A 26,385-nucleotide genomic window follows, 5' to 3' on the forward strand; every position below is an offset into this window, starting at 1 on the left:
GCAGCTAATACATTGGCGCACATCTAAAGGTGACTTTTATTATCTCATTAGCTTGGTTTATGGATATATAGTTATTTATTTGTGTTACCATTGTGTAAGGGAGAGCACAATGATACATCTGTGTGACGCTCAGTGCAATTTTCTGCAAAAAAAGTCTTAAAGCGACACTAGTCCAATTAATCCAGGGGCTACGGGGCGTAGTGTGCCTGCTTGATCCCTTGTGGATGGAACAGGTTACCATTAATTACCTGAGTGTCAGGGAAGGTGAGTTTATATGTTATTGTGATATACCTTCTTCCACTCTACTCAGTTGTTTGCTACCTGCAGCTACCAAGGAGGCCATTAGATGGTACCGTTTACAGAGAAATATTACTAAGTCATTGATTTGTATATTAACCCGTTGGTGAACATCATGTTGAGCTTGTATCCTCCAGCCTTCTCCTGTCCTCCAGTCTTTTCCTGTAGCCTCCTGTCCTCCAGCCTCCTCTACATGTGGCCTCCTGTCCTCCAGCCTCATCCGGTGGCCTCCTGTCCTTCAGCCTCTTCCTGTGGCCTCCTGCTTTCCAGCCTCCTCCAGTCCTCTATCTTCATTTACCTGCGGCCTCCTGTCCTCCAGCCTCCTCCTGTTGCCTCCTCTCCTCCAGCCTCCTTCTGTAGCCGCGTCCTCCCACCTTCTCCTGTCCTCCAGTCTTCTTTCGCAGCCTACTATCCTCCATCGTCCTCTATCCTTGGCCTTCTGTCTTCCAGCCTCCTTCTGTAGCCCCTCTATCCACCTCTACCTGTGGCATCCCGTGATGGAGAACCAGGGATCACACGGAGTTGTGCAAATCAACTCACAGTTCTTTATTGGAGCTTCTACAGCAGACAACAGCCTAACATCAGCAGCAGGTTCAGCAGGCTGGAAAGCTGGTCGGAGATAGCTGTTCCGCAGGAAGCAGCGCCGCATCTGCCATGAGGCGAGTTGAAAATCTTGCCTCGGGCGGCAGAATGCGGCCCTCTTTAAAAGCGCATTTTGCCGCTCCAATGTGGACAATTCGGGCCCACATTGGAGTGACATGCGGAGTGGCACAGCGCCTTTACGGCTGCTGGCGTTGCTCCGTACAGTGCAGTGACACAGGCGGCGGATGATGACGTCATGCCGCCTGTGTCACTCACTGGAGCCGCAGCTGCCAGAAGAGCCGCTGGGAGACGGGAGACGCGCGCTGTGGGAGCACCCTGCCGCAAGGTAAGTACAAGTTTTATTATTTTTATTGTCCAATTTTTAATTAAATGTGGCCATATATATATGAAGGGGGCGATGATTACTGCTGTAACGTAGGGGGGGGGGGTCTTCTATATATACTTCCTTTATATATGTATATAATTATATAATTCCTTTTTTTACTGGGGAGAATGTGTACATTTATAAGGGGCCAGAGACCATTTTTCCTGGGGGGGGGCTGTATATATTTATATGGGGGGCCAAATTCTGTTTATTCTGGGGGCTGTATATATTTATATGGGGGCCAGATTCTGTTTATTCTGGGGGGCTGTATATGTTTATATGGGGGGCCAGATTCTGTTTATTCTGGGGGGCTGTTTATATTTATATAGGGGGGCAGATTCTGTTTATTCTTGGGGGCTGTATATGTTTATATGGGGCCAGATTCTGTTTATTCTGAGGGGCTGTATATATTTATATGGGGGCCGTATTCTGTTTATTCTGGGGGGCTGTATATATTTATATGGGGCCAGATTCTGTTTATTCTGGGGGGGCTGTATATGTTTATATGGGGGCCGTATTCTGTTTATTCTGGGGGGCTGTATATATTTATATAGGGGGCCAGATTATGTTTATTCTGGGGGGCTGTATATATTTATATGGGGGTCGTATTCTGTTTATTCTGGGGGGCTGTATATATTTATATGGGGACAGATTCTGTTTATTCTGGGGGGGCTGTATATATTTATATGGGGACAGATTCTGTTTATTCTGGGGGGGCTGTATATATTTATATGGGGCCAGATTCTGTTTATTCTGGGGGGCTGTATATATTTATATGGGGCCAGATTCTGTTTATTCTGGGGGGCTGTATATATGTATATGGGGGCCATATTCTGTTTATTCTGGGGGGCTGTATATATTTATATGGGGACAGATTCTGTTTATTCTTGGGGCTGTATATGTTTATATGGGGCCAGATTCTGTTTATTCTGGGGGGCTGTATATATTTATATGGGGGCCGTATTCTGTTTATTCTGGGGGGCTGTATATATTTATATGGGGCCAGATTCTGTTTATTCTGGGGGGGGGCTGTATATATTTATATGGGGCCAGATTCTGTTTATTCTGGGGGGCTGTATATATTTATATGGGGGCCGTATTCTGTTTATTCTGGGGGGCTGTATATATTTATATGGGGCCAGATTCTGTTTATTCTGGGGGGGCTGTATATATTTATATAGGGGGCCGTATTCTGTTTATTCTGGGGGGCTGTATATATTTATATGGGGGCCGTATTCTGTTTATTCTGGGGGGCTGTATATATTTATATAGGGGGCCAGATTCTGTTTATTCTGGGGGGCTGTATATATTTATATGGGGGCCGTATTTTGTTTATTCTGGGGGGCTGTATATATTTATATGGGGCCAGATTCTGTTTATTCTGGGGGGGCTGTATATATTTATATGGGGCCAGATTCTTATTTTCCTGTGGGGGGGGCTGTATATATTTATATGGTGTCGGATACTGTTTATACTGAGCGGACTATAAAAATAAATTATATATATATTCATTAGGGAGTGCTATATGTTTACATTAATCAGTGTAGCACTCTGATATAAATTCACATGTGACATAATAACAGGGTAGGATATATTAGTCATAAGATACAATAGTCATAAGATACAATCATGTAAAACAAATGTTGGGGGGGTCTGTATTAATAAATTAGGGGAGTTGTATATTGATGTGCTGTGCATGCTATAATTCCAGTAGAATATATATATATATAAGAAGGGATGTTTTATATGTGGGAGAGTGTGGTCAGTTGTGTTGTGAGGGGTATATATTATTTAGGAGCACAGTGTTGCTATCCAGGAGACTTTATACTGTAAGTGACTGTGGTATTTTTAGGGACGCCAGGTGGAGATGCTGCACGGAGCTGAAGATATCCGGCCGTGAATTCAGCAGTGACACGTCATGGATTGGAGAACCCGGAATAAATTTCTACTGATGGCAGATATTGTCATCTATAAGGTACTAGATACCACCAATGACTCCCAGAACCTGTAGTCAGTCACACAGAGTCATTGAGCTGCCTGTGGGGATGTTAATTGTTAGTAAAGTTTTCAGCATTTACTGAACAGGGATCGGGGGGGGGGTTAGCATTTTAATATTCGCCTCAGGCTGCAAATATGCTAGAATCGGCCCTGGCAGGAAGGGTTGCTCACAGCCTGGTAGTAACTTCACAGAATCATTTTTCATGATTTCTGGTGCACAATCTTAGTGAATCAATGCACGCAGAATTATAGACGGACAATGGACTTTCCGTGACCGGGTAAGTAAACATGCCCTTATGGGTGCGGTCACACATCGCATTTAATGCATGTGTTTAAAAACGCACTGCAACGGCTGAAGAGAGATTTGCCTAATTAAACAGCTGTTAACACTTGCGTTACAAAACGCAACCATTAACGCATGCATTAGAATTGTGTTAATGTATGCATTAACGCAATGTTAAGATATGTGTTAACGCTAGAAACAATTTAGTTTTGTAAACGCAAGTGTAAAAAGCTGTTTAATTAGGCAAATCTCTCTTCAGCTGTTGCAATGCGTTTTTAAACACGTGCGTTAAACGCGACGTGTGACCACACCCATAAGGGCACGTTTACTTACCCGGTCACTGAAAGAGCATTGTCCGTCTATAATGCAGCGTGCATTGATTCACTAAGATTGTGCGCCAGAAATCATGAAAAATTATTCTGTGAAAAATGTCCAGAATACTGTGGAAACATTGTATGCATACTTTGGCCACTAGATGTCACTCACATTCCTTCATTTAAAATTTGATCCTCTATTATAACTCTGCAGTTGGACCCCCAGAGATCAAATACTTACTCCCTACACACATGATATAAAGAATAATAGCAGTTATTTGTATCTGCCCTCTGTGTACCTGTGTGTTCTGGTTGTGTCTGTGGAGCACAACCAAATTTAGCTAAGAGATCTTGTAATAATAAGAGTCATACTAGAGAGCAGTAAGAGAAAGAATAAACCTTACAAAGATAAGGAAGGGAGATACCCAAAGTTATCCTTTAGTTACAGGCAGATGCTAACAGGAATGGGAATTTACTGAATATCCATAAAATTAGAGGATGCTGATACACATGCAAGTGAGATAAACAACAACTCTTACCTAAATTATTGTAAAGAAAATGTCAAAGTGGTTGTCCTAATTTTAGAAGTTATCTCCTGAGTAGAGTCCTGATTGGTGAGTGTAAAAGTGCCTTGAACTCCACTAATCACATATTTCTATCTATTGTTTTGCTATTCTGTGCATCCGACCTCTGCTATGTTTATTTGACCATTCTCTGCTATTTGATTTTGTGCCGCCATCTTGGATTTGATCCAGTTCTATCTGACTCTGCTTGTCTGTCTATTATTTTTTTTTGTGTGCAACATCCACCCACCAGCCTGACCACAGTGTGGGAACAGCTTGATTCCCTGGGACCTGAGTGACTGGCTAGTAGCGCAGCCTAGTGCCAGAATTGTGTCATAGGTAGCTTGGTTCCGGTGAACATACCTTATTCACACTTAGAGCCAGCTCCAGGCTTCAATAGCCTCAGTGGGCCCCTTTGCAGTCAACTCATGTGGCGGCATTAAAAATTCAGAAATTAACTAAAATATTCCCTAGTTTATCATTCTCAGAAAGCCCTGTCATGGTTATATTATATACAGCCCCCCACCAGACGCTGCCAGGCTGGGGACTGAGAGATTTGGCTGTGTGGGCCTCCCCAGCAGCCCTGAGCCTGACTCATGCCCGGGTATGCCTGGTGCTGGTGCTGGCCTTGTCTACAACCTTAAGGGGACAGTGGGGATGCAAGAACAAGGGGAGGCCTCAATGTAGTGGAAGTTTCCCCCTGGAGCACTGCCAGTGTATGTGTAGTGTAGGATCTCTCAGATGGAGAAGGGGAGGCCCCTGATGTTAGTGGCAGCAGCCAAAGATCACACGTGGAGACAGGGATAATAAACATTAACTCACAATCATAAACTCTTTAATCAGCAGAAATCCAATGCAGCAGAGGTTCCTTCCTGCAGGCTTCCAGGAGGCAGTGGTTGGTTGGATTTGCAAGGATGTCTTGGCCCTGGTCCTGTACCTTGGGGCTGAATAGTAGCTCAGGTTGCTTAGGCAATGATCTGGTGCACAGAGCCGCTGGTCTGGCAGAGGGTATCCCTCTGATGGCAGACAGTAGCTGTAGATACACTGTTCTAGATAACAGAACCAGACCCAGAGCCTTGTAGTGATGGGTCATTCGCTGGCACTAAGAGACGGATCTTTCCAGCGAACGAGAAGAGTCAGTTCTGCCCTGAGAGCCAAAGGCTTACTTAACAATAGGTTCATCCCAATCCCTATTTTGTGACCATGCCCCTTTTTAACCCAAAAATTTTGTGTTAAAAGTTGAGTGGGAACAGGTGGCTGGCTGCCTAAAAACCTTTCCCATTCAGGAGCCAGAGCAGAGCCTAATGATTCAGCTCACTATAAAGAGACAGACGTCCCATGAGTAGAGCCTTGTATTAAACTCTCTTTTATAAACTTTAGCAGTTCACTGCAACAATTACATTTAAGATAAACAATAAAACATCAACCCTCTAACCTCAGGCAGAGTATATGGTAGATGTAATACCACTTTATATCAACAGATGGTAGTGTAGGATAAGGAATGAGGAGGGTGTCCAGTGGAAATAGATAAGATTACCCGAATTAGCATAGAGAGCTGCACATACTCCACTAGCTCTCAGAAAGCCAATTCAAGCTAATTTGGTTTGTAATACCCCGTCCAGCAGGCCTTACGTTTGTGTCTTGTCTCTCTTGGTACGTCCCTGCTTTCTCTGACTCCGTTTTTGCCCAGTCACATTTCCTCTCCCCTTGCAGGGTCTGTCATGGTCCATTTGCAGGTTTCCATTTCCAAGTTGTTACCTGCTTTACTGTACACACACAGAAGTAGTGAGGCCCCTAGAGGCCAGGATAGCATATAACATATTGCTACAACAGCCAGGGCTGGAGCTTCTCCCCTGCTAAGTCTGTGCTGCCAGTCTGACCCATCATCATGTGGCTGCATCAGGTAACTGATGTATTTATACTTTTTGTGTATGCATTTGATGAGTAAATACTGTATGTATAAATGTATATATGAGTGCACAAATGTGTTTGCATGAGTGTATAAATATGTGCGATTGTATAAACATACAGATATGTTATTTCTTTTAACCCTTTGATGATGCATGACGTAATATTATGTCACGCGTTGGCTGCGGGTGAATGGAGAGGGCTCATAGGCTGAGCCCTCTCCATGGCCAGGAAAACTTTGCTGCATATTGCAGCAAACACTTACCGGTTACAGCCACAATTGGTGCTAGCACCGATCGCGGGTGTTTAACCCTTCACCACCGCCATCTTGGAGAAGACTGTTGCTCCCCATGACATCATCGGGAACATCGATCGATTGCCATGACAGACTCGGATCTTCTGAAGATCCAAGGCTGTCTCGTTTTAACCTATTCATTACCATGTGCGATTTGCACATAGTAATGAATGAGGATGAAAAAAAACTGTATTAAAAAAACTAAAAATTCAAGTCAGCCTCCTCTCCCTAGAAGTCATATGAATATTAATAAACAGTAAACAGTAAAAATCATATACACAAGAAGTTTCCCCGCGTCGTAAATGCCTGATCTATCAAAATATAATAACGATTTTTTATGGCGTTTAACCCCGTAACGGAAAGTAGCTCCCAAAGTCGAAAATGGCACTCTTTGCCATTTTGAAAAATATAAAAAAAGTGATCAAAAGGCCGTACAGTCCTAAAAATAGAAGCATAGAAAAAGTCATCAAAAGTTGCAAAAAATTACACCACCCACAGCTCCGTACACCAAAGTATGAAAAAGTTGGCAAAATTAAAAAAAAAATTGTACAGGAGGTTTTAATTTTTGTAAATGTATGAAAACATTATAAAACCTATACAAATTTAGTATCCCTGTGATCGTACCGACCCAAAGAATAAAGTAGACATGTCATTTGGGGCATACAGTGAAAACCGTAAAATCCAAACCCACAAGAATATGGCGCAAATGCATTTTTTGGCCAATTTCACTGCATTTGGAATTTTCTTTTGCTTCCCAGTACACGACATGAAATACCGTATGAAGAGCAATTTGTTACACAAAAAAAAGAAGCCTCCACACAGCTCTTTACATGGAAAAATGTACAAGTTATACATTTTTGAAGGTGGAAAACAATTTTGAAAATGGAAATTCAAAAACAAAAAGGGCCTGGTAGTGAAGGGGTTAAAAGCGAAGGGGAGCTCCATTCAAAAGTCTGCTATGGGGCCCAGCCTCTCCTAGTTACGCCCCTGCTTCAGAGGAAACCTGTAGTAACCTGTAGCTACAGTGCCCAGCCAGCGTTACACTCACTAGGGTGTTAGGGTCACTTTAAATGAGGTGAAGTTAGCAGTCTGTGCTGTAGCAGTACACTGCTGTTCACTTTGCTTGACTGACTACACTGTCATTTCTGGAGTACAATCTCTTTGATCCCTGGTTTGAGGTCTGTGTGTCATAGGCCTTACCTGCTGTCTTGTAAAACTGACAGCAGAGGGCGCTGTGTACCTATGAATAACATGTGTGGCAGAGAGCCTATTCATTCTTCAGATCAGCATAGCTAAGGCAGAGCTACAACAATCAACAACACATATGACATGAGGTGCAGTAATTACACAGAAAACCTGCCATCTCCTTAATCTGTGCACCCCAAATCCTACAACTTGTTCCCCTAGGCTGAAATCTTTGATTGAATTGTAACATCAGGTTATTTCACCCCATAATAACCTCACTGTACACCTCTGTAGCTTTCCTCTTTAACTCAATCCATGTCAAGCTCCCCTGGAAACTGCATAGAATACTAAAACTTCAGTTAACACTGACACACATATTATCCTCAGTAATAGTTCATCCACAAAAATGTAGAGGTAAACATTGTTACGGGAATTGTAGATGTATTCTTGCACATCTGTTTTGCCATTCAGGACTGGGTAGGGGAAGCATTGTACAGCGGTTATATTGGTTCTTATCTCTATAAATAAATCGGTAGAGAGAGAACTTTAATAACTACTACAATTTTAGGAAGATGGGTCTCCAGGAATGATAGTTAGTAAGAATTGGTAGGAGAAAATGTCATTTAAAGGAAAAAAAAAAAAGCAGAAAACTTTTCCAGAAGATGTTATAAATAAAGTTCCATTGTTCCAGCATCTTGCGGACACTTGAGGCTGGAGGACAATGGTGGAGATGAGTGCGTGTGACATGACAAGGGCTCAGGGCTCCCGTCCCACATAGCAGAGCCAGACTTCCTCACTGCTCTATATATAAGTCCCTCTGGCTGCGGCCGAGCAATCTCAGGGGTTTCCTGCATACGCAGGATATCGAGATGAAAGTGCTAAATCTGAACTCACAACCTCCAATCATCTTATCTCAGACACACCTGCTGCAGACATTTGCTTCAAAGCCCAAGTCCCCCTCTTCATCAAAGCGCAGATTATTAATGGCCGCCTTCCTCAAGATGTAGCCTTTGCCATTAGGAGCCTCCAAGATAGAACTTGTCCCAGATCCAGTGAATGGAGTGTTGGATTATTTAACAGTGGCAGCTGTAAAAAATCATCCAGGGGTGCAGCTAAAGGGGTGCAAACGTTATCATCACATGTGAGGCCTTGGTACCTATGGGGCACCATCAAAGGACAGCGGTAGTAGAGATCATGTGACAATGGGTGGGTGCTGGGGCATTGACTGGCATAGCTATAGTGGATGCAGGATTTCCATCCAGACCCTTGTTTGCTACCAGTACTAATGATGGCATGTGCTGGTTGTGCGGACTCTGCACAGTTTTAGTAAGAGCTACTCTACTATTGCATATAGTGAACTAGAATGGTCCAGTTTTTGATGCATTGCAAGCTAGTATTCTGGAGCACTTTTTGTATTGACCACATTGCTATCCAGGAATAGATCCAAGAATCGGAGGTGTGAGGGGCTGTGTTCAGGGTCTTTATACAAGAGGTGTGGACATCAACCACCAGGATGAAGGATAGTAAACCAAGTACACTGACATGTTGGAAGGATCTGGTCTTCTTTTAAATTCTTATTCCCTTGTTATTTTTATTTTTTTAAAGGCTTTATAAATTATGCAAATGAGCCTCAGGGGCTCCAGACTCCATTAACATCTACGGAGCCCGATGCACCTCATACCTATCTCTGAAAACCTTACATGATGCTGTATTTTGATAAGGGAAGTGGTAGACACCCTTTAAGAACTGCACTTCAATCTTTCCCGCTGGAACAAGCCGCACAGAAATTATTTAAATGCACTGGCCTTTCAGCCCATTCTATAACCTTCAATAGCAACCTTAAAAGATCTCCCTTCCTAATCCACCATGAGCGGATTGCAAAGTGGTATAAAGTCACAATTTTTCTGCAGCTCAAATTGAGGCTATTTATATGTTTTTTATCAATCAAAGGCAGCGGAAGTTGGTTACTATCAAATGGTCTTCCACTGCTACATATACCATGATTACCTTCCACTTAAAAAAAGCTGAAGTTGAGCAAATCTTATAAATCCCATTGAAATCAATGTAAATTTTTATGTCATCCGTTGTCATCTGTTAGACATTCAACTGTTTTTCCTCAGTTTTTTGAACTGCAAAAATTACGTAGCTTGAAGTTTAAAAAGTTTTTTATGTTTTAAAAAAACTGATTTGTAACAGATGATGCCTAACTGACCATAACGGATGACATTAGGTTATCTTTTGCATAGGGGACAGATAGGTTTTACAGTTTTTACATTATAAAAAAATGTGATGAGAGACAGATAAGTTGGCAGAAAGAATTGAGAGATTGATAGGTAAATAGATAGATAGAAAAGCAAGATTGAGAAATAGGTACAAATGAGACATCTATAGATGACATAGTGGCGTAACTACAGGGGTAGCAGCCATTGCAGCTGCTATTGGGCCCACGGTGTCAAGGGACCCCTGCATTCAACCTGACACACTAAAGAATGGAGGATGTGCACCATTATGTAGATATGAGGCTTTTTTGTGTACGCTCAACATATATATTGGGAATGCTCCCGATGTATACGCTAAGCATACCCACTGACATATACTGGCAGACAGAGGCATAATGAAAGTGCACCACACATTTGTGTTTCACGTGACCGTTTTGTGGCATAGCTGCACCTATTCTTCATGCAAAACAAATTTCTGACCGTTCCTGTGCTCAGTCAGACCGTGCGCCAGATTTAACATGCAAAGTCAAACAGAAATGTGTTGCACACCCTAGGTTAAACGTGCACCTAATAAATTGTGGTGCAATCAGTCGGGGCAGTGACGGGAGCGCCAGATTAATGAAGAATCGTGCACCTGAAATCCTGAATCTGGCACCCCCTGCACATAGCACTAACTGCAATGGCCTTAGTAAATGTGCCCCTATGTGTAAGTATACAGATATGTATATTTTCTTAGGGGTGGGGGCCCTGTCTCTCCTAGTTACACCAACTGATGACATCCATGAGGGATAGACAGATATAGAAGCTATATATCGATGTATTGTAAGTGAAAGTAAAGTGTCTATAACTGTACATACACTGTCACCCATTATATTTGGTTGTATTGCCATTTATTAACCATCTGTTATCTTATTGTAAGGGAGGTAAATAAATAGAAATCCTGCTGGTAGTGTGAAACAAGCCTTAGAAAGTAGAAAAAACATATTGGTTTCTATGCTGGTGCATTGATGACATTTTTATGGATGTAATGGGAATTGAAATGAAATATAGTGGGATTCAAGCTTTGAATCAAGAGGTCTTGTTGGATGCTGGATTACTTTCTCTTCTGTTGTCAACTTGCTTCCAGGTCCGGAGGCTTATACTTGCACACATCTAGGATCGATATCCACAGGTTGGTGAGCTAAATAAAATTAGTTTTCTTCTACTATTATATGTCTTGTTTGCCAGAAAACTAGAATACAAAGCAATCAATTAGACCCAGTGGTTCACATTTATTACAGTGTTTGCGCCAGTTTTCGATCTCACTTTGCAATGAAAAGAACGTGCATACTGGTTGCACAGGTATATATGAAGTGTCTGCACCAGTTTTGTGGCGCCACAAAATTTTGCACCTATAGGGTAGTTCTAGTGCTGATTTGGACCGTGCGCCACATTTATTATAGTGACTTGACAGAATTGTCCACCGTTCCCAAGCATTGCAGTGTGCGACATAGTAATGAAGACTGTGCGCCAGTATTAGATAATGTGGCACACTCTGCACACTCCACAGGCAAACTGCACATTGTACAGTTAGCACTCGTTTTGATAAATCTGGGCTACTGTGTCCTGTATACAGCAAACCTGTAAAAACACAAGAAAACATTTCTCCATCAAACCAATTTTTTAGGTTTTTTAACTAAAAACTAAACATTTTAAATAATTAGATAAAATAAATATCTAAATATAATAAACTTCCACTTGCACCATGAATTGAATTGATGCTTACCTCCTATAATATATCCCTTGGTCATGTTGACAGCCACACAGTTTCACACATATTTGAATGTGGATTTCAGGCCATTACTCAGTGGTAAAATCTGCAGCAGATAAGGAATGCTGTGGATCTGGAGATTTGAAGCTACAATTGTAGATTTCTGTCCTCTGATTCTGAACAGAGCTTGTTAAAGCCGCAGTCACACTGCACTGGACAGTGTATAAATATGTAACATGTGACCCAGGCCCAAGAATTTAATCCTGCACAATTTGTCAAAATTTAACATTCTTGAAAAGTGAGGAACTCTGCAGCTATAACACAATGGAGCGAGTTAAACACAGAATCACAAGTGACTGAATCCAGGGCGCAGAATCAATGAGGGGCATGTATATAAACCAACATTATGCAAACCGAGCTTGAGGTCCCTCTGTGATGTAGTGTGCTTCTTTACAAGTTATGTGCACAGCCTCTACAGGACATGGCATCATGTATGCCACAAGGGGCTGTTTTAGATTCTACTATTCCTTTTAAGCAGTGTTTTGGCCTAACAAACTAAGGTCCTTTACGACCTAACATTTGTAAAATCTACCCCATGTATATATCTGATCACATGAAAACACAGCATGTCTCTATGGACTTTTAGTTCTCCCCATGCCACTGTGTTAGATGGTAAAGGACCTTAGATGACATCACCCTAGTCTCATGACATGCTGAATGATGTAACAGAGCTCTCTCTCATCATTCTAGCAAGGAACTGTTTAATACATTTGACACAGTATTTACTATAGAGCTGTATATGTCTGTAGTTGAATATTAGTACTGGTAGTATTGAGACCTGTCAATTAGGACTAGGGGTGCAGGGCAGTGCAGTGACCACAGCACATGCAGGACCCCATTATTATCATTTGTCTCCCCTCATTTGAGTCGCAGTTTAAAACTGATTTTTTTAACATTGCATCCATGGAAAGGATACAGTAAATGCTTTTAATCATAGTTTTTTTTAATGAAGTATTTATTTTGGGTGGATGATTGGCAGGTTCCCTTTAAAACTCAGTTAGAGGCCAGTGACCTCGCCTATTTCCCGACCTCTTTTTTGAAGGTAGGCGGAGGCTGGTATAGATTCCAGTAATCCTTTATTCTATTTTTCTGTTATAACCGAGGAAAACTTTGTCTTAGGCTAGTCCCTTCTTCTGGTGCCTTCCCTTATCATGCCCCATTTTCTGAAAGTGACAAGGACAGTGAAAAACATGTGCGCAAAAATACATTTGTACAAAACCTATGGGGTTTGTATTTTCTAAGCCAAAATACAGCTGATACATGCACCCCAGCCAACCCCTGACATCTCACAACACTGATCTATGATCTACTGATCACATACAAGTTCATAGGATTCATACAAATACATTTCTATCCAGACTTCCAGGTAAAACTTCACAGTCCCCATTGTAAATCAATTCAGTGCCCTGTAAGGCATTGAGGACTTTTATCATCTTATGACAGGTTATGCTAAGATCTCTAATGAAAAAAGAAAAAAACAGATGATAAATAAACTGATGACATGTCAGTTACTGTCCATTTTTAACATTTATTATGACAAATCATTGATCTATATCTCATGTCTATGTATTTATTCTATCTATCTATGTATCTCTCTATCCCCCCCCCCCCCCCCCAGATGTTCCTGCCTCACACAACCCACACTAACATTTATATTTCTATCTATATATCTGTCTATCTATCTCACTCACTGAGCACATTTTTCTGCTTTTTAATATTGGGAGGGCAATCGAACCTGCCAAACACAGGTGTGCAGCCTAAGTTCACACTACCGTCAGCAGATCCGTTCTTTATCTCCGTTTAAAAATAAAAGGATGATAAATAAAGGTAATAAACTGACAGTAACTGATGACATTGTGTCCATTTATTTAACTGATACCCTTACATTTCTTGGTTAAAAAAAACGGACACTTGTCTTTCAGTTAGTATCAGTTTTTTTTTATTACACTTTACTTTCACTTTCAATACATCGATGTGCAGCTTCTATAATCTGTCCATCCATCCCTCAAACAAATCTATTTATCATCACAATAATTGCCATCTATTGATGTCTAACTATTACATACCTATCTATCTCGCTTATCTATCTATCTATCTACCTACCAATCGAGCTCTTATTTCTTATTACCTATCTACCTATTGATCTCTTATTTCTATTTGCCTACCTATCTTTCTTTCTATACCTCACATGTACCTATAATCTCTCCATCATCTCTTTTTCTATCTATTTATTAACTATTTCTGTCTGTCTATTGTCTTCATCTAAAAAATTTAAAAAACTGACATTTACTATCTGTACCATTGACTTCAATGTAGAAAAAAATAATATCATCCGTGGTGATCAGTTTGGCACCATCAGTTATGGGTCAGGATTTTTTTAGACGGAAAAAAGTACTGCAAGCTGTGTCTTTTGTTCCGTGACAAAAACTGGTCCAAAAGGGATCACTGTACAACGGATATAAAAATTTACATTGACTTCAATGGGATTTAAAACTAATCCTTTGTAATTCAGCGTTTTACTTTTCTAGGGGGATACTAGAGACGGAAATCACAAATGTATTGTGAACAGACCCTAACTCTGTTAAAAAAAAATGGTAAAGAATGGAGGTTTAATGTATCGCATTGACAATCAATTTCATTTTACATCATCCCTTATGTTCAATTAGACTGGTTTCCTTTTGTTTCAAACAGAGGAAAAGTACTGAAGCCACGTCCAAAAAACGTATAGATACCTGCCTAAATGGAACATAAAAGATGTCAATGGGATTTTAATTGATATGTAAAACTTTCGTTCTATAATAGAGGTAAGGAACAGTAGTGTGAACTTAGCCTTATTGGTGGTTTCATGCAGAGCAACTTTTAGAAAAACAACACTGTTATTTTTATTTGCAGTCATTCAAGTCAATGCCAGACTTCTGGCATTTACAGTATGGACACTTACCGAACCTATGGCTTTACTGCTGCTGGTGTCTGAACTTGAATCTTTGATTCTCATAATAATGTAAACTTTTACCAGCGCAGTAAATGTCACTGTCCATCAGTCTCTCATTAGAGATCACTTCAAGTAAAGGGCTCTTTAAGTGGATAATCTGCCCAGGATCCAGTGGGGGTTAATACCTATATCTGGTTTTTCAATAAAAACAGAAAGGAACAAAATTACTAATCCAATTTGTGTCTATGGGCAGCAAATTAATACAAAGTATTTTATTATTAGATTATATCGTTTCAAATTTCAAATAGGATGTTTTTAATCCAGTATCTGTCTATTCCAGGCTCCTGAGGTACTATACCACTACTAATACAAAGTACCTTTTATTATCATAACTATTACTTTGTAATACTTAAACATAAGTGCACAAAAATGCTAATGTCAATGATTTTATATAAACAATAATAACTAGTATCCAGAGTCCTATCTGGAAAGGGACACACATAATGACAGAGCTTTCCATGTAGAAAAGCTATTTTTTGTTAATAAAATAATTGTATTTTTTACTTATCGCCCACAGCTCATTCTTTCAGTGTCTTAGAGAGCTTCATATTTTTATGTCATTATATTTTTAAATAGAAAGTTACATTTTAATACTCTTCTTTTTGGATAGGAAATGCATGATTTGTTTATCATTTTTCCTGATGTAACTGAGTCTTCCTGATATTGTAAAATTACAATTGATACTACTTCTGCTCGGCAGCTGCTTGGTTGATTTTCAGTTTAAGCTTTTTATCAAAATATTTTATTTTCTTCATAAAACTGAGACTATATAGAAACAGCAACATCAGAACCAAACTCCTGAATCTAGCGACAATTTTCCAAGAGATATTCAATCTTCATTGCATGCCCCAAACTAGAACGGCATTCCCATAGAGAATTGTGTGGGCGCTAGCCCATGTGTGTATTAATAGAAGAAGCACCCCATTTTGTGTACTGCCGACCCCTATTACCTCTGACTACAAATCAGTTCATATGAGAACCCAAAACCTTCTTTGACCTATACCTGATGCCATCACAGTTCATCTCCACCTCCATCTCCACCTCCATTCAGTCTTATATTACCCCAAACAGTATTCTAGAACAATAACACATAAACGTAGCAACGATGATGATGATGATGATGATGATGATGATGATGATAATAATAATAGCAGCAAATAACCACTATAACAATATCAGAGACAGAAATCATACAAATACAACTGTCAGTTTCAATGCTGTTACTATTCTCACATCACACACACCAAAATGCATATATACATTTTATACATGCAGATGTGTATATATATATATATATATATATATATATATATATATATATATACAATCAATCTGCTACATAAACTTTATTATAAAAAAAAAATATTGAAAAACAGCGGCACATAAACAGCTAAAGTGGGTGCAAGCCCAGGGCCATGACCACGTCCATCTAATCCACCGAGTAAATAGAAAAACCAGCAGCTCTCCAAGAAATTCAAAATGAAAAAAAAAAAAAACATTTAGAATTCCTTGGCTGCTGTCTTTTCTATTTTCTTTCTTTATTATGATTATATACACTCCACATGAAACGTATTATGCTACACATCTGTCATTTACTCTGCTATCTCGGTTCAAATTCTGCATTTGTCAGCTCTGAAAAAAAGTAAATCACCAACTGGGGAGACTGGGGGGCGGGCGGGGGTTCTGGGTCTAAGTTTTGGTGGAACTACAAGATGAATCCATTTTCTCACGTTATGTGTTAGTTATAGCAACTAGTGGACAGATAAATATCCATACCTCATAAATAAAATGAAAAATGTTATTGTGATTATTGTTATTAAAATCTAATTTTTTCTTTTCAGTAATTTAACTCAAGCCGAAATTATTCAAACTCCAGCGTAAAAATCACATGGAAAAGAAAATGTTTTTCTCAAGTTGTTGGAAAGAAGGAAGATTTCTCTGAAAATTAACAAATAGCATAAAAATTTTATTTGAAATTTTCCTTTTTTTAATTTACAGACACAAAAAATTGATATTTTTTTTACAGTGCAGAGAAAAATAAAATCGAGAACTTTAATCCCAAATACAAAGAGACGTATATAACCAGTCCTTCATTATATCGAAACCCGGTCATAGATTCTTCTGGATTTACAGTGACCAAACATAAAAAAAACTTTACACGGCAAATATTGCCAAGAAAAGACCCTAAAATACTAATAATAACTGCAGGGGGCGCCTCTTCTACTTATACAAGATCAATAAATATAAAGGAACATCAAAAGTGCCACAAAGTCTCTGCAGATGGCGAATTTGGGCCTGGATCCACTCCTATCGGCCAGCAGGATCCCAGGAAAGTCTGGTGGGTGACAGGAAGGTGTCCTGGGAGATACCTTATTCTTATTGCTTACTGTTTGATACATTGTTGCTTGTGATTCCTCTTGCCCAGCTGTCAATATTCTTGTAAGGATTCAATAACCATCGCGTTCCAATAAATTGTGAATGCAGGAGTATGAAATGATGAGAGTTACTGACTATAACTCTGAGCTGGACAGTGGAGGACTGGTAGGGGTCCCATTTATCTGAGGTTACAGGAGTTCTGAGAGTCAGTATCCTGCGGCCAGGCCTAGGTGCAGAGCCCTTGGTTGGGGGGTGGTCAGGGGGTCCTCACATTACACAAGGCTTGATGTCCTGGTAGCTGACCTGCTGGTGGTAGTAGGAGCCGCTGCCCCCGTGCATGGAGGAGGCCATGGCATTAAAAGAGAACACAAACTCTTTCCTGTCATTCATGCTGGGGGACTGGGAGTGGTACCTGGGAACACCTGTACAGGAGACACAAAGGGGTTCAGTTAGTAAAATCAGGAACACCCTAACCCTGCATCTGCGACAAATAATAACTAATTCTATGCACACACCGCAAGTCTGGTGGTATTGCCATTACTATTACTATTATTCCATATTTTAGTGTACACAGTTCTAATCCGAGCCACTTATTTGGGGCAATTATGTTAATTGTCACGGAAGGAAACTGCTTCAATTTAGAAGAAACTCACAGACAGAGGGAAAGATACAGACGTAAAATCTCTTTCCCCTCGATATTTCCTGCTCTCTGACAACTGTAAACGTGTGACATGCATCTCTAGAGTAAATAACTCAAATAATAATTGTATTATTATTTTCACATAAGGAGAAGGGGATCATAATGTTATAATTGATACAGCAGCAGTAGATCAGCCATTACTTTACTAATTGTAATGTTATTTCCTTCTTCCTCTTTGTATCTTTGCCTAGTCCTTCCTTAAAAGACTCTTCTATCACTCAAACCTTCTAGCATGAGGTAGAGAGGTCTGATGTGACTTGGGGGCCTTTGACACATTAGCCCTCATAGGGCACCCGGAGCCCAGGGCCTCAGACACAATCTGAACCCTCAGGAGCCATAATTATCCAGTGTCTCCACACTAACTGCTGCCATGTTCCATATGTAGGGATTCACACAACACCCACCCCCCTTATTTCCCCTCATTTTCTCCAGATCGCACAGATACCACCCCCACCATTAAAGGAAAGAGAATCATGAACTACTACACAGATCCGATTATTAAGCGACTTACAGCATTCTCTTCTCTTCCTAGAGTTACGGGTTATAGAGCTCCTACTGAGCCAGGGGAAAAGTGCCACTTACCTTGTAGATCTGATGCTGTGTTGTGACTGTTCTGGTGCAGGTATGGCTGCTCCAGGGTGTGTGAGGAGAGGCTGGAGGACAGGGGATTGTTGGCAGAGTTGCAGGGTGACAGGGGCTGTTGCTTAATATACGGGGCACCTCCAGAGAGGGCAGTAGAGGTTGGTGCCCAAGCTGATGAAGGACTTGTGTACACAGAATGAGGTTCCATTACTGCTCCCCCTCCGAGGAGAGGAGAGCCGGAGTCATGATGAGGATAGTCACCTCCTGTGGACCCTGTACAACTGCCCATATAAGAATGACCACCATTGGCAGCCAGGTGCGGGTGTCCGCTTAGCCCCATTCCATCCACATTACTTGGCAAATGACCGTTCATCATCCCTATGCCACTGTCTAGTGACAGGCTATTGGGTGGACAAGAGATGGTCCCACCAGATCCCTGGAAGCTGTAGGTATCTGGAATGTGGTTGAAGCCCAGGCCGTTCATCATGCTATACATGGGTTTCAGAGCCTGGCATTTTCTTCTGAAGCCCCTGGGCCTCCTCCTGAAGGAACCTTCCTCGAACATAAACTCACTGGCGGGGTCAATGGTCCAATAGTGTCCTTTGCCAGGTCTGCCCAGGCCTTTGGGCAGCTTGATAAAGCACTCATTGAGGGACAGATTGTGTCTGACAGAGTTCTTCCAGCCCTGGTAGGACCCCCTGAAGAAGGGGAAGCGGCTCTGTAGGAACTGGTAGATCTCACTGAGGGTCAGACGCTTGGTGGGCGAGCTCTGGATAGCCATGACGATCAGGGCTATGTAGGAGTAGGGGGGCTTCTCCGGCCTCCTGATGCCAGCATTGGTCTTCTTGGTCTTGGTGGCACAGGAAGCTGATTCCATGACAGAGGTTTGCCCGCTGTGCTTCTCTGGGGCCGCGGACATGGGGCTGCTCTGTGCAGGGGTCTGTGCTGGGGGCTGCTGGATCTCTGCTGTCATCTTAGAAGGAAGGCAGGGGGGTTTCGGGATGGAGATCTGCAGCTTGTCCTGGGGGTAAAGATGGAGCAGGATGGAGACTATTTCCAGAGCCTCTGTCCGGTTATACTGTGCTGTCCCGACTTCTTCCAAAGTTACTGTCCAGCTGCGGCTCCGCTGTTACTGCTGTGCTGTACTGCCCCTCTTACTGTGTGTGTGCGGCTGCAGGGAGTTGCTGCTTCTCATGGCAGCAGGACTGTGCCCTCCAGAGTGATCGCCTTTTACTTATCTCTTGTCATCAGAGTCTGTCGGTTCTTCACAGAGAGGCGTAAGAAGAAGGGTCTCCCCGCCCACTGACACCCCCCCCCCCAACTTCTCCCCTCCCCCGGTAACTGGGGGTCACTTAAAGGAGCAACAGCTCAACTCTCTTATAATCTCTATTTATCTCACTTATTACATAGAACTTCTAACAACTCCTCCATAGATCTCCCTCATGTGATGACCACCTCTATAAGTGTATGATCCCAGGCTGGACAGTTATATAGGGTGTCATATATGAAGTAACTACAAGTCCCAGCCAGCACTTACATCAGTCCTTATAAGTAGGAATATGGCTGACACGTGTAGCTATAAAAGCAGATATTGTAAGCCCTCTCCTGACTGCTGACTGTCTCCCTGTCTCTCGGTACAGCGGATATTAGAACATATTTGTGGCTCCCAGGACTTGGCAGAAAAGGGTAAAAATGCAGCAAATCTCTAGATGGGAAGTAATAAGAGAAGATCAGGGGACACTGGGGCTAAGGGAAGGTGGACGCGGCTTGTGCGGGAGATTTCTAGATACAGAGAACATGGCAGGAAGTTTATACAACTCCAATGTAAACAGGTTCTGGGAATAAAAAAAAACCGCAGCTCGGCCGAATCCTCACAAGCGTCTCTGCTGCTGCAAATCTGTTCTGTCCAGGGCTTCTGCTCCAGGCTCCATCCCCAGAAATCAGCGGACAGAGCTGACCTGCAGGGTAAGTCCTCAGTCACCAACTTACTGACACTCTCCCCTGTTCGTGGTTAGCAAATCAAGTGGCTGTGAAATGAGGACATCAGGTCACCTCTCCCCTGGGTGATAATAATCCAATTCTCCCTGTGAAGTTCTCCCCCTGGGGAGGACGGGCTGTGGGCGCCAGGCTCACCTGCAGTCTACCAGGGGGTGGGGGGCATGGACTGGCTCGTACACATCTATGTGATCATCACTGATGGGCGCCTCTCTTATACCAACCAAGTGACTGAAAATAGGGAAAGTTTGTGAAATGTCTGACTAATAAAACTAGAGAATAACAGTCAAAACAGAATCGTTGTTGGTAAAAGTGGCAACTACTGCTACAATAAAATTGTGAGGAGCACAGTACAATTATTTTTTACCTGGATTGTCAAAAAAGGACAATTAATCTATTAATAAAACATTTCCACCAAACAGGAAGAAAGGGAAGGTTTCATTGTTTTTTTTACCTGATTTGTGGGATCATATAAAACGAAACGAGTATAACGAAACACCCACTGTAACAAAAACACATACAGATGTAAAAGGGAAGGAAGAATATGTATAACATATAACATAGAACACGAGTGATGACAAGTGTGTAAAAAGATATGTGGCACAGAATAGGTGTATATATATATATATATATATATATATATATATATATATATATATATATATATATATATATATGTACTGTGTATTTTGGAGCTCGTCTCTAATTTTCTTTATCTGGTACAAATACCATTTTCCTTGAAAAACTCTGATATCTGATAATTCCGATATATCGGGTAATTACATACAACCTTTTTCTGTTGTAATTATGTCATCATAATAATGTATGTATATGTGTTCTAGTATGAGTACTAACAAGCAGCTTACATTATATACGTTTCCTGTATACACTGTATGCATCCACTTATAATCATTTTATAGTGAATACACATATTGCTATACTACACACGATATAAACAATCCATATATATATTACATTAGATCTGTCTCGGACTTGTACTCGGGCTTATACTTGGACGTTATACTGAATACAGTCTCTTATAATGTACTTCTAAATCATGTCACAAACTCTTACTAACACCTCGCATGTAGACAAATCTTTATTCTGCTTATACTAAAATTTGTATAGATAATATACGATATTATATGAAATACTGACAATCAGCTTAATAATAGTGTATGACACCTTTACATCTAACAAAAACACCGATTCTATTGACCTTACTCTTATATTTTCTGCCACTAACCCTTTACAGGTTCTTAAGGAAAATATATTGGATACTAACAATATATTTGATGACCTTATATAGGACAGTATACCGTATACTGGTGCTGATCCTTATACAGTGTCAGTATCCTGTATACAGTATACTATCATTTAGCGAATAAAATATTACACTTTAAAAACCAATACTGACAGTGATGATAAAGCTATACATAGGATCACATCGATTGTAATATTTAGCCTATCTATCTATCTATCTATCTATCTATCTATCTATCTATCTATCTATCTATCATCCATCTCTAGTAGTTCTCTGTTTGTCTAGCTATCCAATATCTATTGTAACATCTATCTCACATTATCTTATTTATTTCATAGGTTCTCTAGAAAACTAGAACTCTTGTTTTGCGCCATAATAAAATATAATGCATTGATTTTTAAATATTTTTATCACCAATTCAATGTCTTGGATTGGGACGTGTGCCTGTGTAAGGCATGGGGGGCATTGTGTTCTTTTTGGAGGGTGGGGGGCTCACAGAGGACCCTTTCTGTGCAGCAGCTAATTGTTTAAGTGGAGTAGTAGACTGCAGAGGAGTTAAGTGTAACTTGAGCCCCAGTGTATGTCTATAGGTGCAGACTGCAGCTCTGTGAGGGGCCTGTGTTTATCAGACTGCAGGCCACCCATGGACACAGCAGACAGGACTGCTCCCCTCTCTCCTCTCCCTGCTTCTAATTAACACTGAGCTGATGATGGGGGTGCACGTTTACATAAGGTGATGCTGGCCCCTGGATACAGACAGACACTCGAAGAAGTGATGACAGGGAGGACACTGAATGGCACCCTACCTGCTGACCCCTCCCCATATGTTTCATTATTACCATGGCACAACACATGACAATGGGACAGGACAGACTTCATCCTGCTACTTCATCCTGTCACTGTTGAACTGCAAGTCGCAGGATGTCGAATACAGTTTCCATAAGTTACATGACCATATGTATTCATACAGTATCAGATTATAGAAAAATATAAATATTGGAGCACTCTGAGCCACTAAACACAACCACTATATATGTATCGTATATTACATACAATTACTGTATTAAATACATTGAATTCAGTATACAACCTCTGTAAATTATACAGTCCATGTAAAAGATAGATATAACAATAATTTTATGTAAGGTATCGGACCATACAACCACTGTGCATAATGATTTACATATAATGATTTACACATATTTGACATTATATATGTATAATGGTTTACATTTAGTGTACATAATCGCTGTCTATATGATATACAATATACAACCACTTCCAGGCAATATATAGCATACAACCAATTGATTTACATATACAATATACATTATACCATAGCTGCACATTTGATTTCCAATTAGACTACACTATTGTATAGTTTATCACGGACAGTCATTGTGCTTATATTTATGGATAGATATGCGACAAGTATTTTATATAAAAATAGGTGAGACCGTAGGCAGAAGAAAAAATAGATAGATATCGCAAATATAGATAACATTACAAAAATAGAATAGTTGACAAAACATCTATAACACATAAATACTTATCGCTAACATCGATAGATAGGTAGTAGAGGCATATATAGTTGAAAATATCACTAAAGCTTCAATACAGATTTGTTATTAATGGTGTCTAGTATGTCTAGATAGCTACATTGATGGATATATAGATATTAAAGGGATAGATAGGATACAAAAAGTGGAAATTCAATTATTCAAGATTTCAATTAAAGGACGGCGTCTCATCAGTCAAGATAGATAGATAACATATAGATAGATTAAGTAGATTATACATAGACCTTATGTAGTGCGATAAGATGAAGGTGTAGGGTTTGTGCCCGATTGACCCCCCACCATGCCATTAACCATTTGCCTGCCTGTGACTTCTGATAGCGCGGCCGCCAGTTTATGGCTGTGTCATGGACGTGTTCACAGTGAACGTATAATAATAATAATAATAATAATAATAATAATAATAATAATAACAGCATGATCTTATAGCCATCACATCAAGATCAGGCACCAGTTTCCATATATGAGGCTTCTGTAGAAATATAACTGTCAATCATAAATCAGCCTTATAATTCTTAGTATATGTATGTATATATTTATTGTATTATATTTGATTGACTTATTGTTGTTATTATTTCTAATTTCTTGACATGATTTTTCTATTAATCTTTTGGTGCCCCCAAAAATCTACAGGAGATTTTTCAGAAATACATAACTATAGTCTATGTCCCCTCTGTCGCATCCATGACTACATGACTGGGCTCTGCCTCCAAATTTGGGGTCATGCATTATATCATCAAATAATGAAATAATTCGTTTTTCTAATCAGTAGTAAATCTCAAATTAGTTGATGGTAAAACGAATTCTAATCTCATTCCCAGTAAGGAGTGAATTATCATACACAGATCATTATCCCTGTGTAAAAAACAAAAAAACAAAAAACAAAAACAAAACATACACAAGTACAAGATGAAACCAAACATGAACGAGAAGCAGCGAAGGGGAAGATCAATATCAGCAGCTACATTGTAACCATAAGATATCTAATCAATAACACTTATTTTACAGTTATTATACAGGAGAAGAATCTTCAGCTGACCTGAATTGCAGAAAATGAACAATACCTCAAATAATGATTGAATAATAATAATAATAATAATTATAATAATTATAATAATGATAATAATAATATCGTGTTAGATGGTGAAAATTATGTATAAAGATGTGCATTATGTATTTGGATACATATGATATGTAGCTTAAAAACTAGCAAATCCTCACCCCATACATTCATTCCTGTGTGTTTTATTGGTTCTGATAATATGATACAATTATTTTCCTGTTTTTTCACTTTCATGAATTATACATTCTTGCCAGTCAATATATTATCATTTGCTTAAAATAGGGAACGATCTGCGGTAATTGTATTGTATAATCCCGGATCAGCATATGTTATGTATAGATTATCCTTGAATTGGTGTATATATAATATAATTAGATTATTGCATTTTATACTTTGTGGACAGTGATTATATCACATGATCAGTATATATAAAATGCGGTCAGTCAATAAAATATTGGGTTAATGTTTACAATATTATGTGGACAATATACAATACAATATTATGTGGACAAGTGCATAATAACATTTATTAAAGTGTATTTGATATTATGTGGGCTATATATATAACAGTATATATATATATATATATATATATATATATATATATATATATATATATATATATATATATTATATATAATCTGTTCAGTGTTTGTATGTGATCAATGTATAGAATATGTGTCTGTGTCTATATTTTAGATTGCAAGTCCATATCCTCATACATACAAGTATGAGGTGTGTACACGCAGTGTCATCCAGTTAGTGTATATATTACCTTGTCCCTGCACCTATAAAACCATATCCAAAACGTTAAATGTATTTTTTTTTTTGCAGGAAAAAGAATGAAAAACCTGGGACAAATTGGGACAGATAACAATATGCTCCAAGCTTCACCAACAGGGAAATCTATGTACTTTATATGTTATACAATGGGATAGACACTTAGACCAAAGTGGAAGACTACTTTAAATGAGGCAGTCACCAGGAGGCACATGGACAAGTCCAAAAGAGGAATGATAGAAGACAGAGCAAGGTGTTCTAATATTGCACCAAAATCTTTAACTAAGATATGGGCTTGGCACAGGCTATAGTGCAGTCCTATATCAGACAGGACCTGTCCTAGAACTGCCCTGCCAGGGGCTGGGGGGCACATAATACACTGGTGCCAGCATATCATACATCCCCCCTATGTCTCCTTTTATGTTCACTATTTCTATCATACTTTTTTTTAACAGAGGTAATTAAATGGAAATTCTGGCGCTTGTGTGAACTTGGCCTTACATGATGCATAAAATAATTCATCCAGCATCAGTTACTTTGAGAAATCTTGCACATTGTTGACATCCATGGCAGTCTATTAGCAATCTTCAGCACTATGTGTCATTGAATGTGTAGTAATGTTTATGTGTGTAAATAAAATGTACTATCCATGTTTATATAGCACCAGCATTTTCTGCAGCACTATAAGGATAAAAACACACAGAGCGACAGAAACTGAACAATTCATGTTCACAAGAGGTTACACAGGGAGACAGGGTATATCTGTTTGTAATATAGGTGTGTGATTGTACATATATATGGGAGATTTATCAGAAGTGTCTGAGAGCAAAACTGTTTTAGTTGCTCATGGCAACCAATGGCTTTCATTTGCTGAAGGAACATTGGGGCACATTTACTTACCGTTCCTTGGAGTTCACAGAAAGTGCACTGTCCGATGATCATGCATTGTGCCGCGATTCACTAAGATTGCGCGCCTGATCCTGCATGTGTCACTTCCCCGCTCAGATCCCATGGAGTTCACCTTTTTCTTTGTGGTGCATCTAAGTGCTTGGTCTTGCGACACAATTTGAAACTTAAATCCTGAGCTCAGTCCAATGGCACGCACCCCCCCAATCTCTGTCGCATGAAAGCCAGTGCAGCTGCGCCTAAAACGATTCTGTGTGACACTATCCAAGCGCAAACCCCTGTTAAATACCTGTCAAAGCTGCACAAATCCC

The 26,385-nt window shown here is 40.0% G+C and overlaps 1 protein-coding gene and 1 long non-coding RNA gene across 2 annotated transcripts; one reads left to right on the top strand and one right to left on the bottom strand.

Annotated features, from left to right (window-relative positions):
• Positions 1 to 16,776: 16,776 nt before the first annotated feature.
• Positions 16,777 to 19,743, bottom strand: FOXF1 (forkhead box F1). Its single transcript, XM_072117053.1, has 2 exons — positions 18,490 to 19,743; positions 16,777 to 17,629 (listed from the first exon to the last, which is right to left on the bottom strand). The coding sequence occupies exons 1-2, from the start codon at positions 19,460 to 19,462 to the stop codon at positions 17,475 to 17,477; spliced, it is 1,128 nt and encodes a 375-aa protein (XP_071973154.1). The 5' UTR covers positions 19,463 to 19,743; the 3' UTR covers positions 16,777 to 17,474.
• Positions 19,744 to 20,334: 591 nt separating this feature from the next.
• LOC140068860 (uncharacterized) lies at positions 20,335 to 25,824 on the top strand. Its single transcript, XR_011848598.1, has 2 exons — positions 20,335 to 20,454; positions 25,223 to 25,824. It is a non-coding gene; the product is annotated as an uncharacterized lncRNA (long non-coding RNA).
• The last annotated feature ends 561 nt before the right edge of the window (positions 25,825 to 26,385 follow it).

This window comes from Engystomops pustulosus, chromosome 7 (assembly GCF_040894005.1).
Source record: "Engystomops pustulosus chromosome 7, aEngPut4.maternal, whole genome shotgun sequence".
Taxonomy (NCBI): Eukaryota; Metazoa; Chordata; class Amphibia; order Anura; family Leptodactylidae; genus Engystomops; species Engystomops pustulosus.

Bases quoted from the DNA above. Each gene is read 5' to 3' on its own strand.
- FOXF1 (XM_072117053.1), bottom strand. From the start codon at position 19,462: ATGACAGCAGAGATCCAGCAGCCCCCAGCACAGACCCCTGCACAGAGC. The intron at 17,630-18,489 runs GTAAGTGGCACT...TCTCCTGTACAG, and splicing joins CACAGCATCAGATCTACAAG to GTGTTCCCAGGTACCACTCC.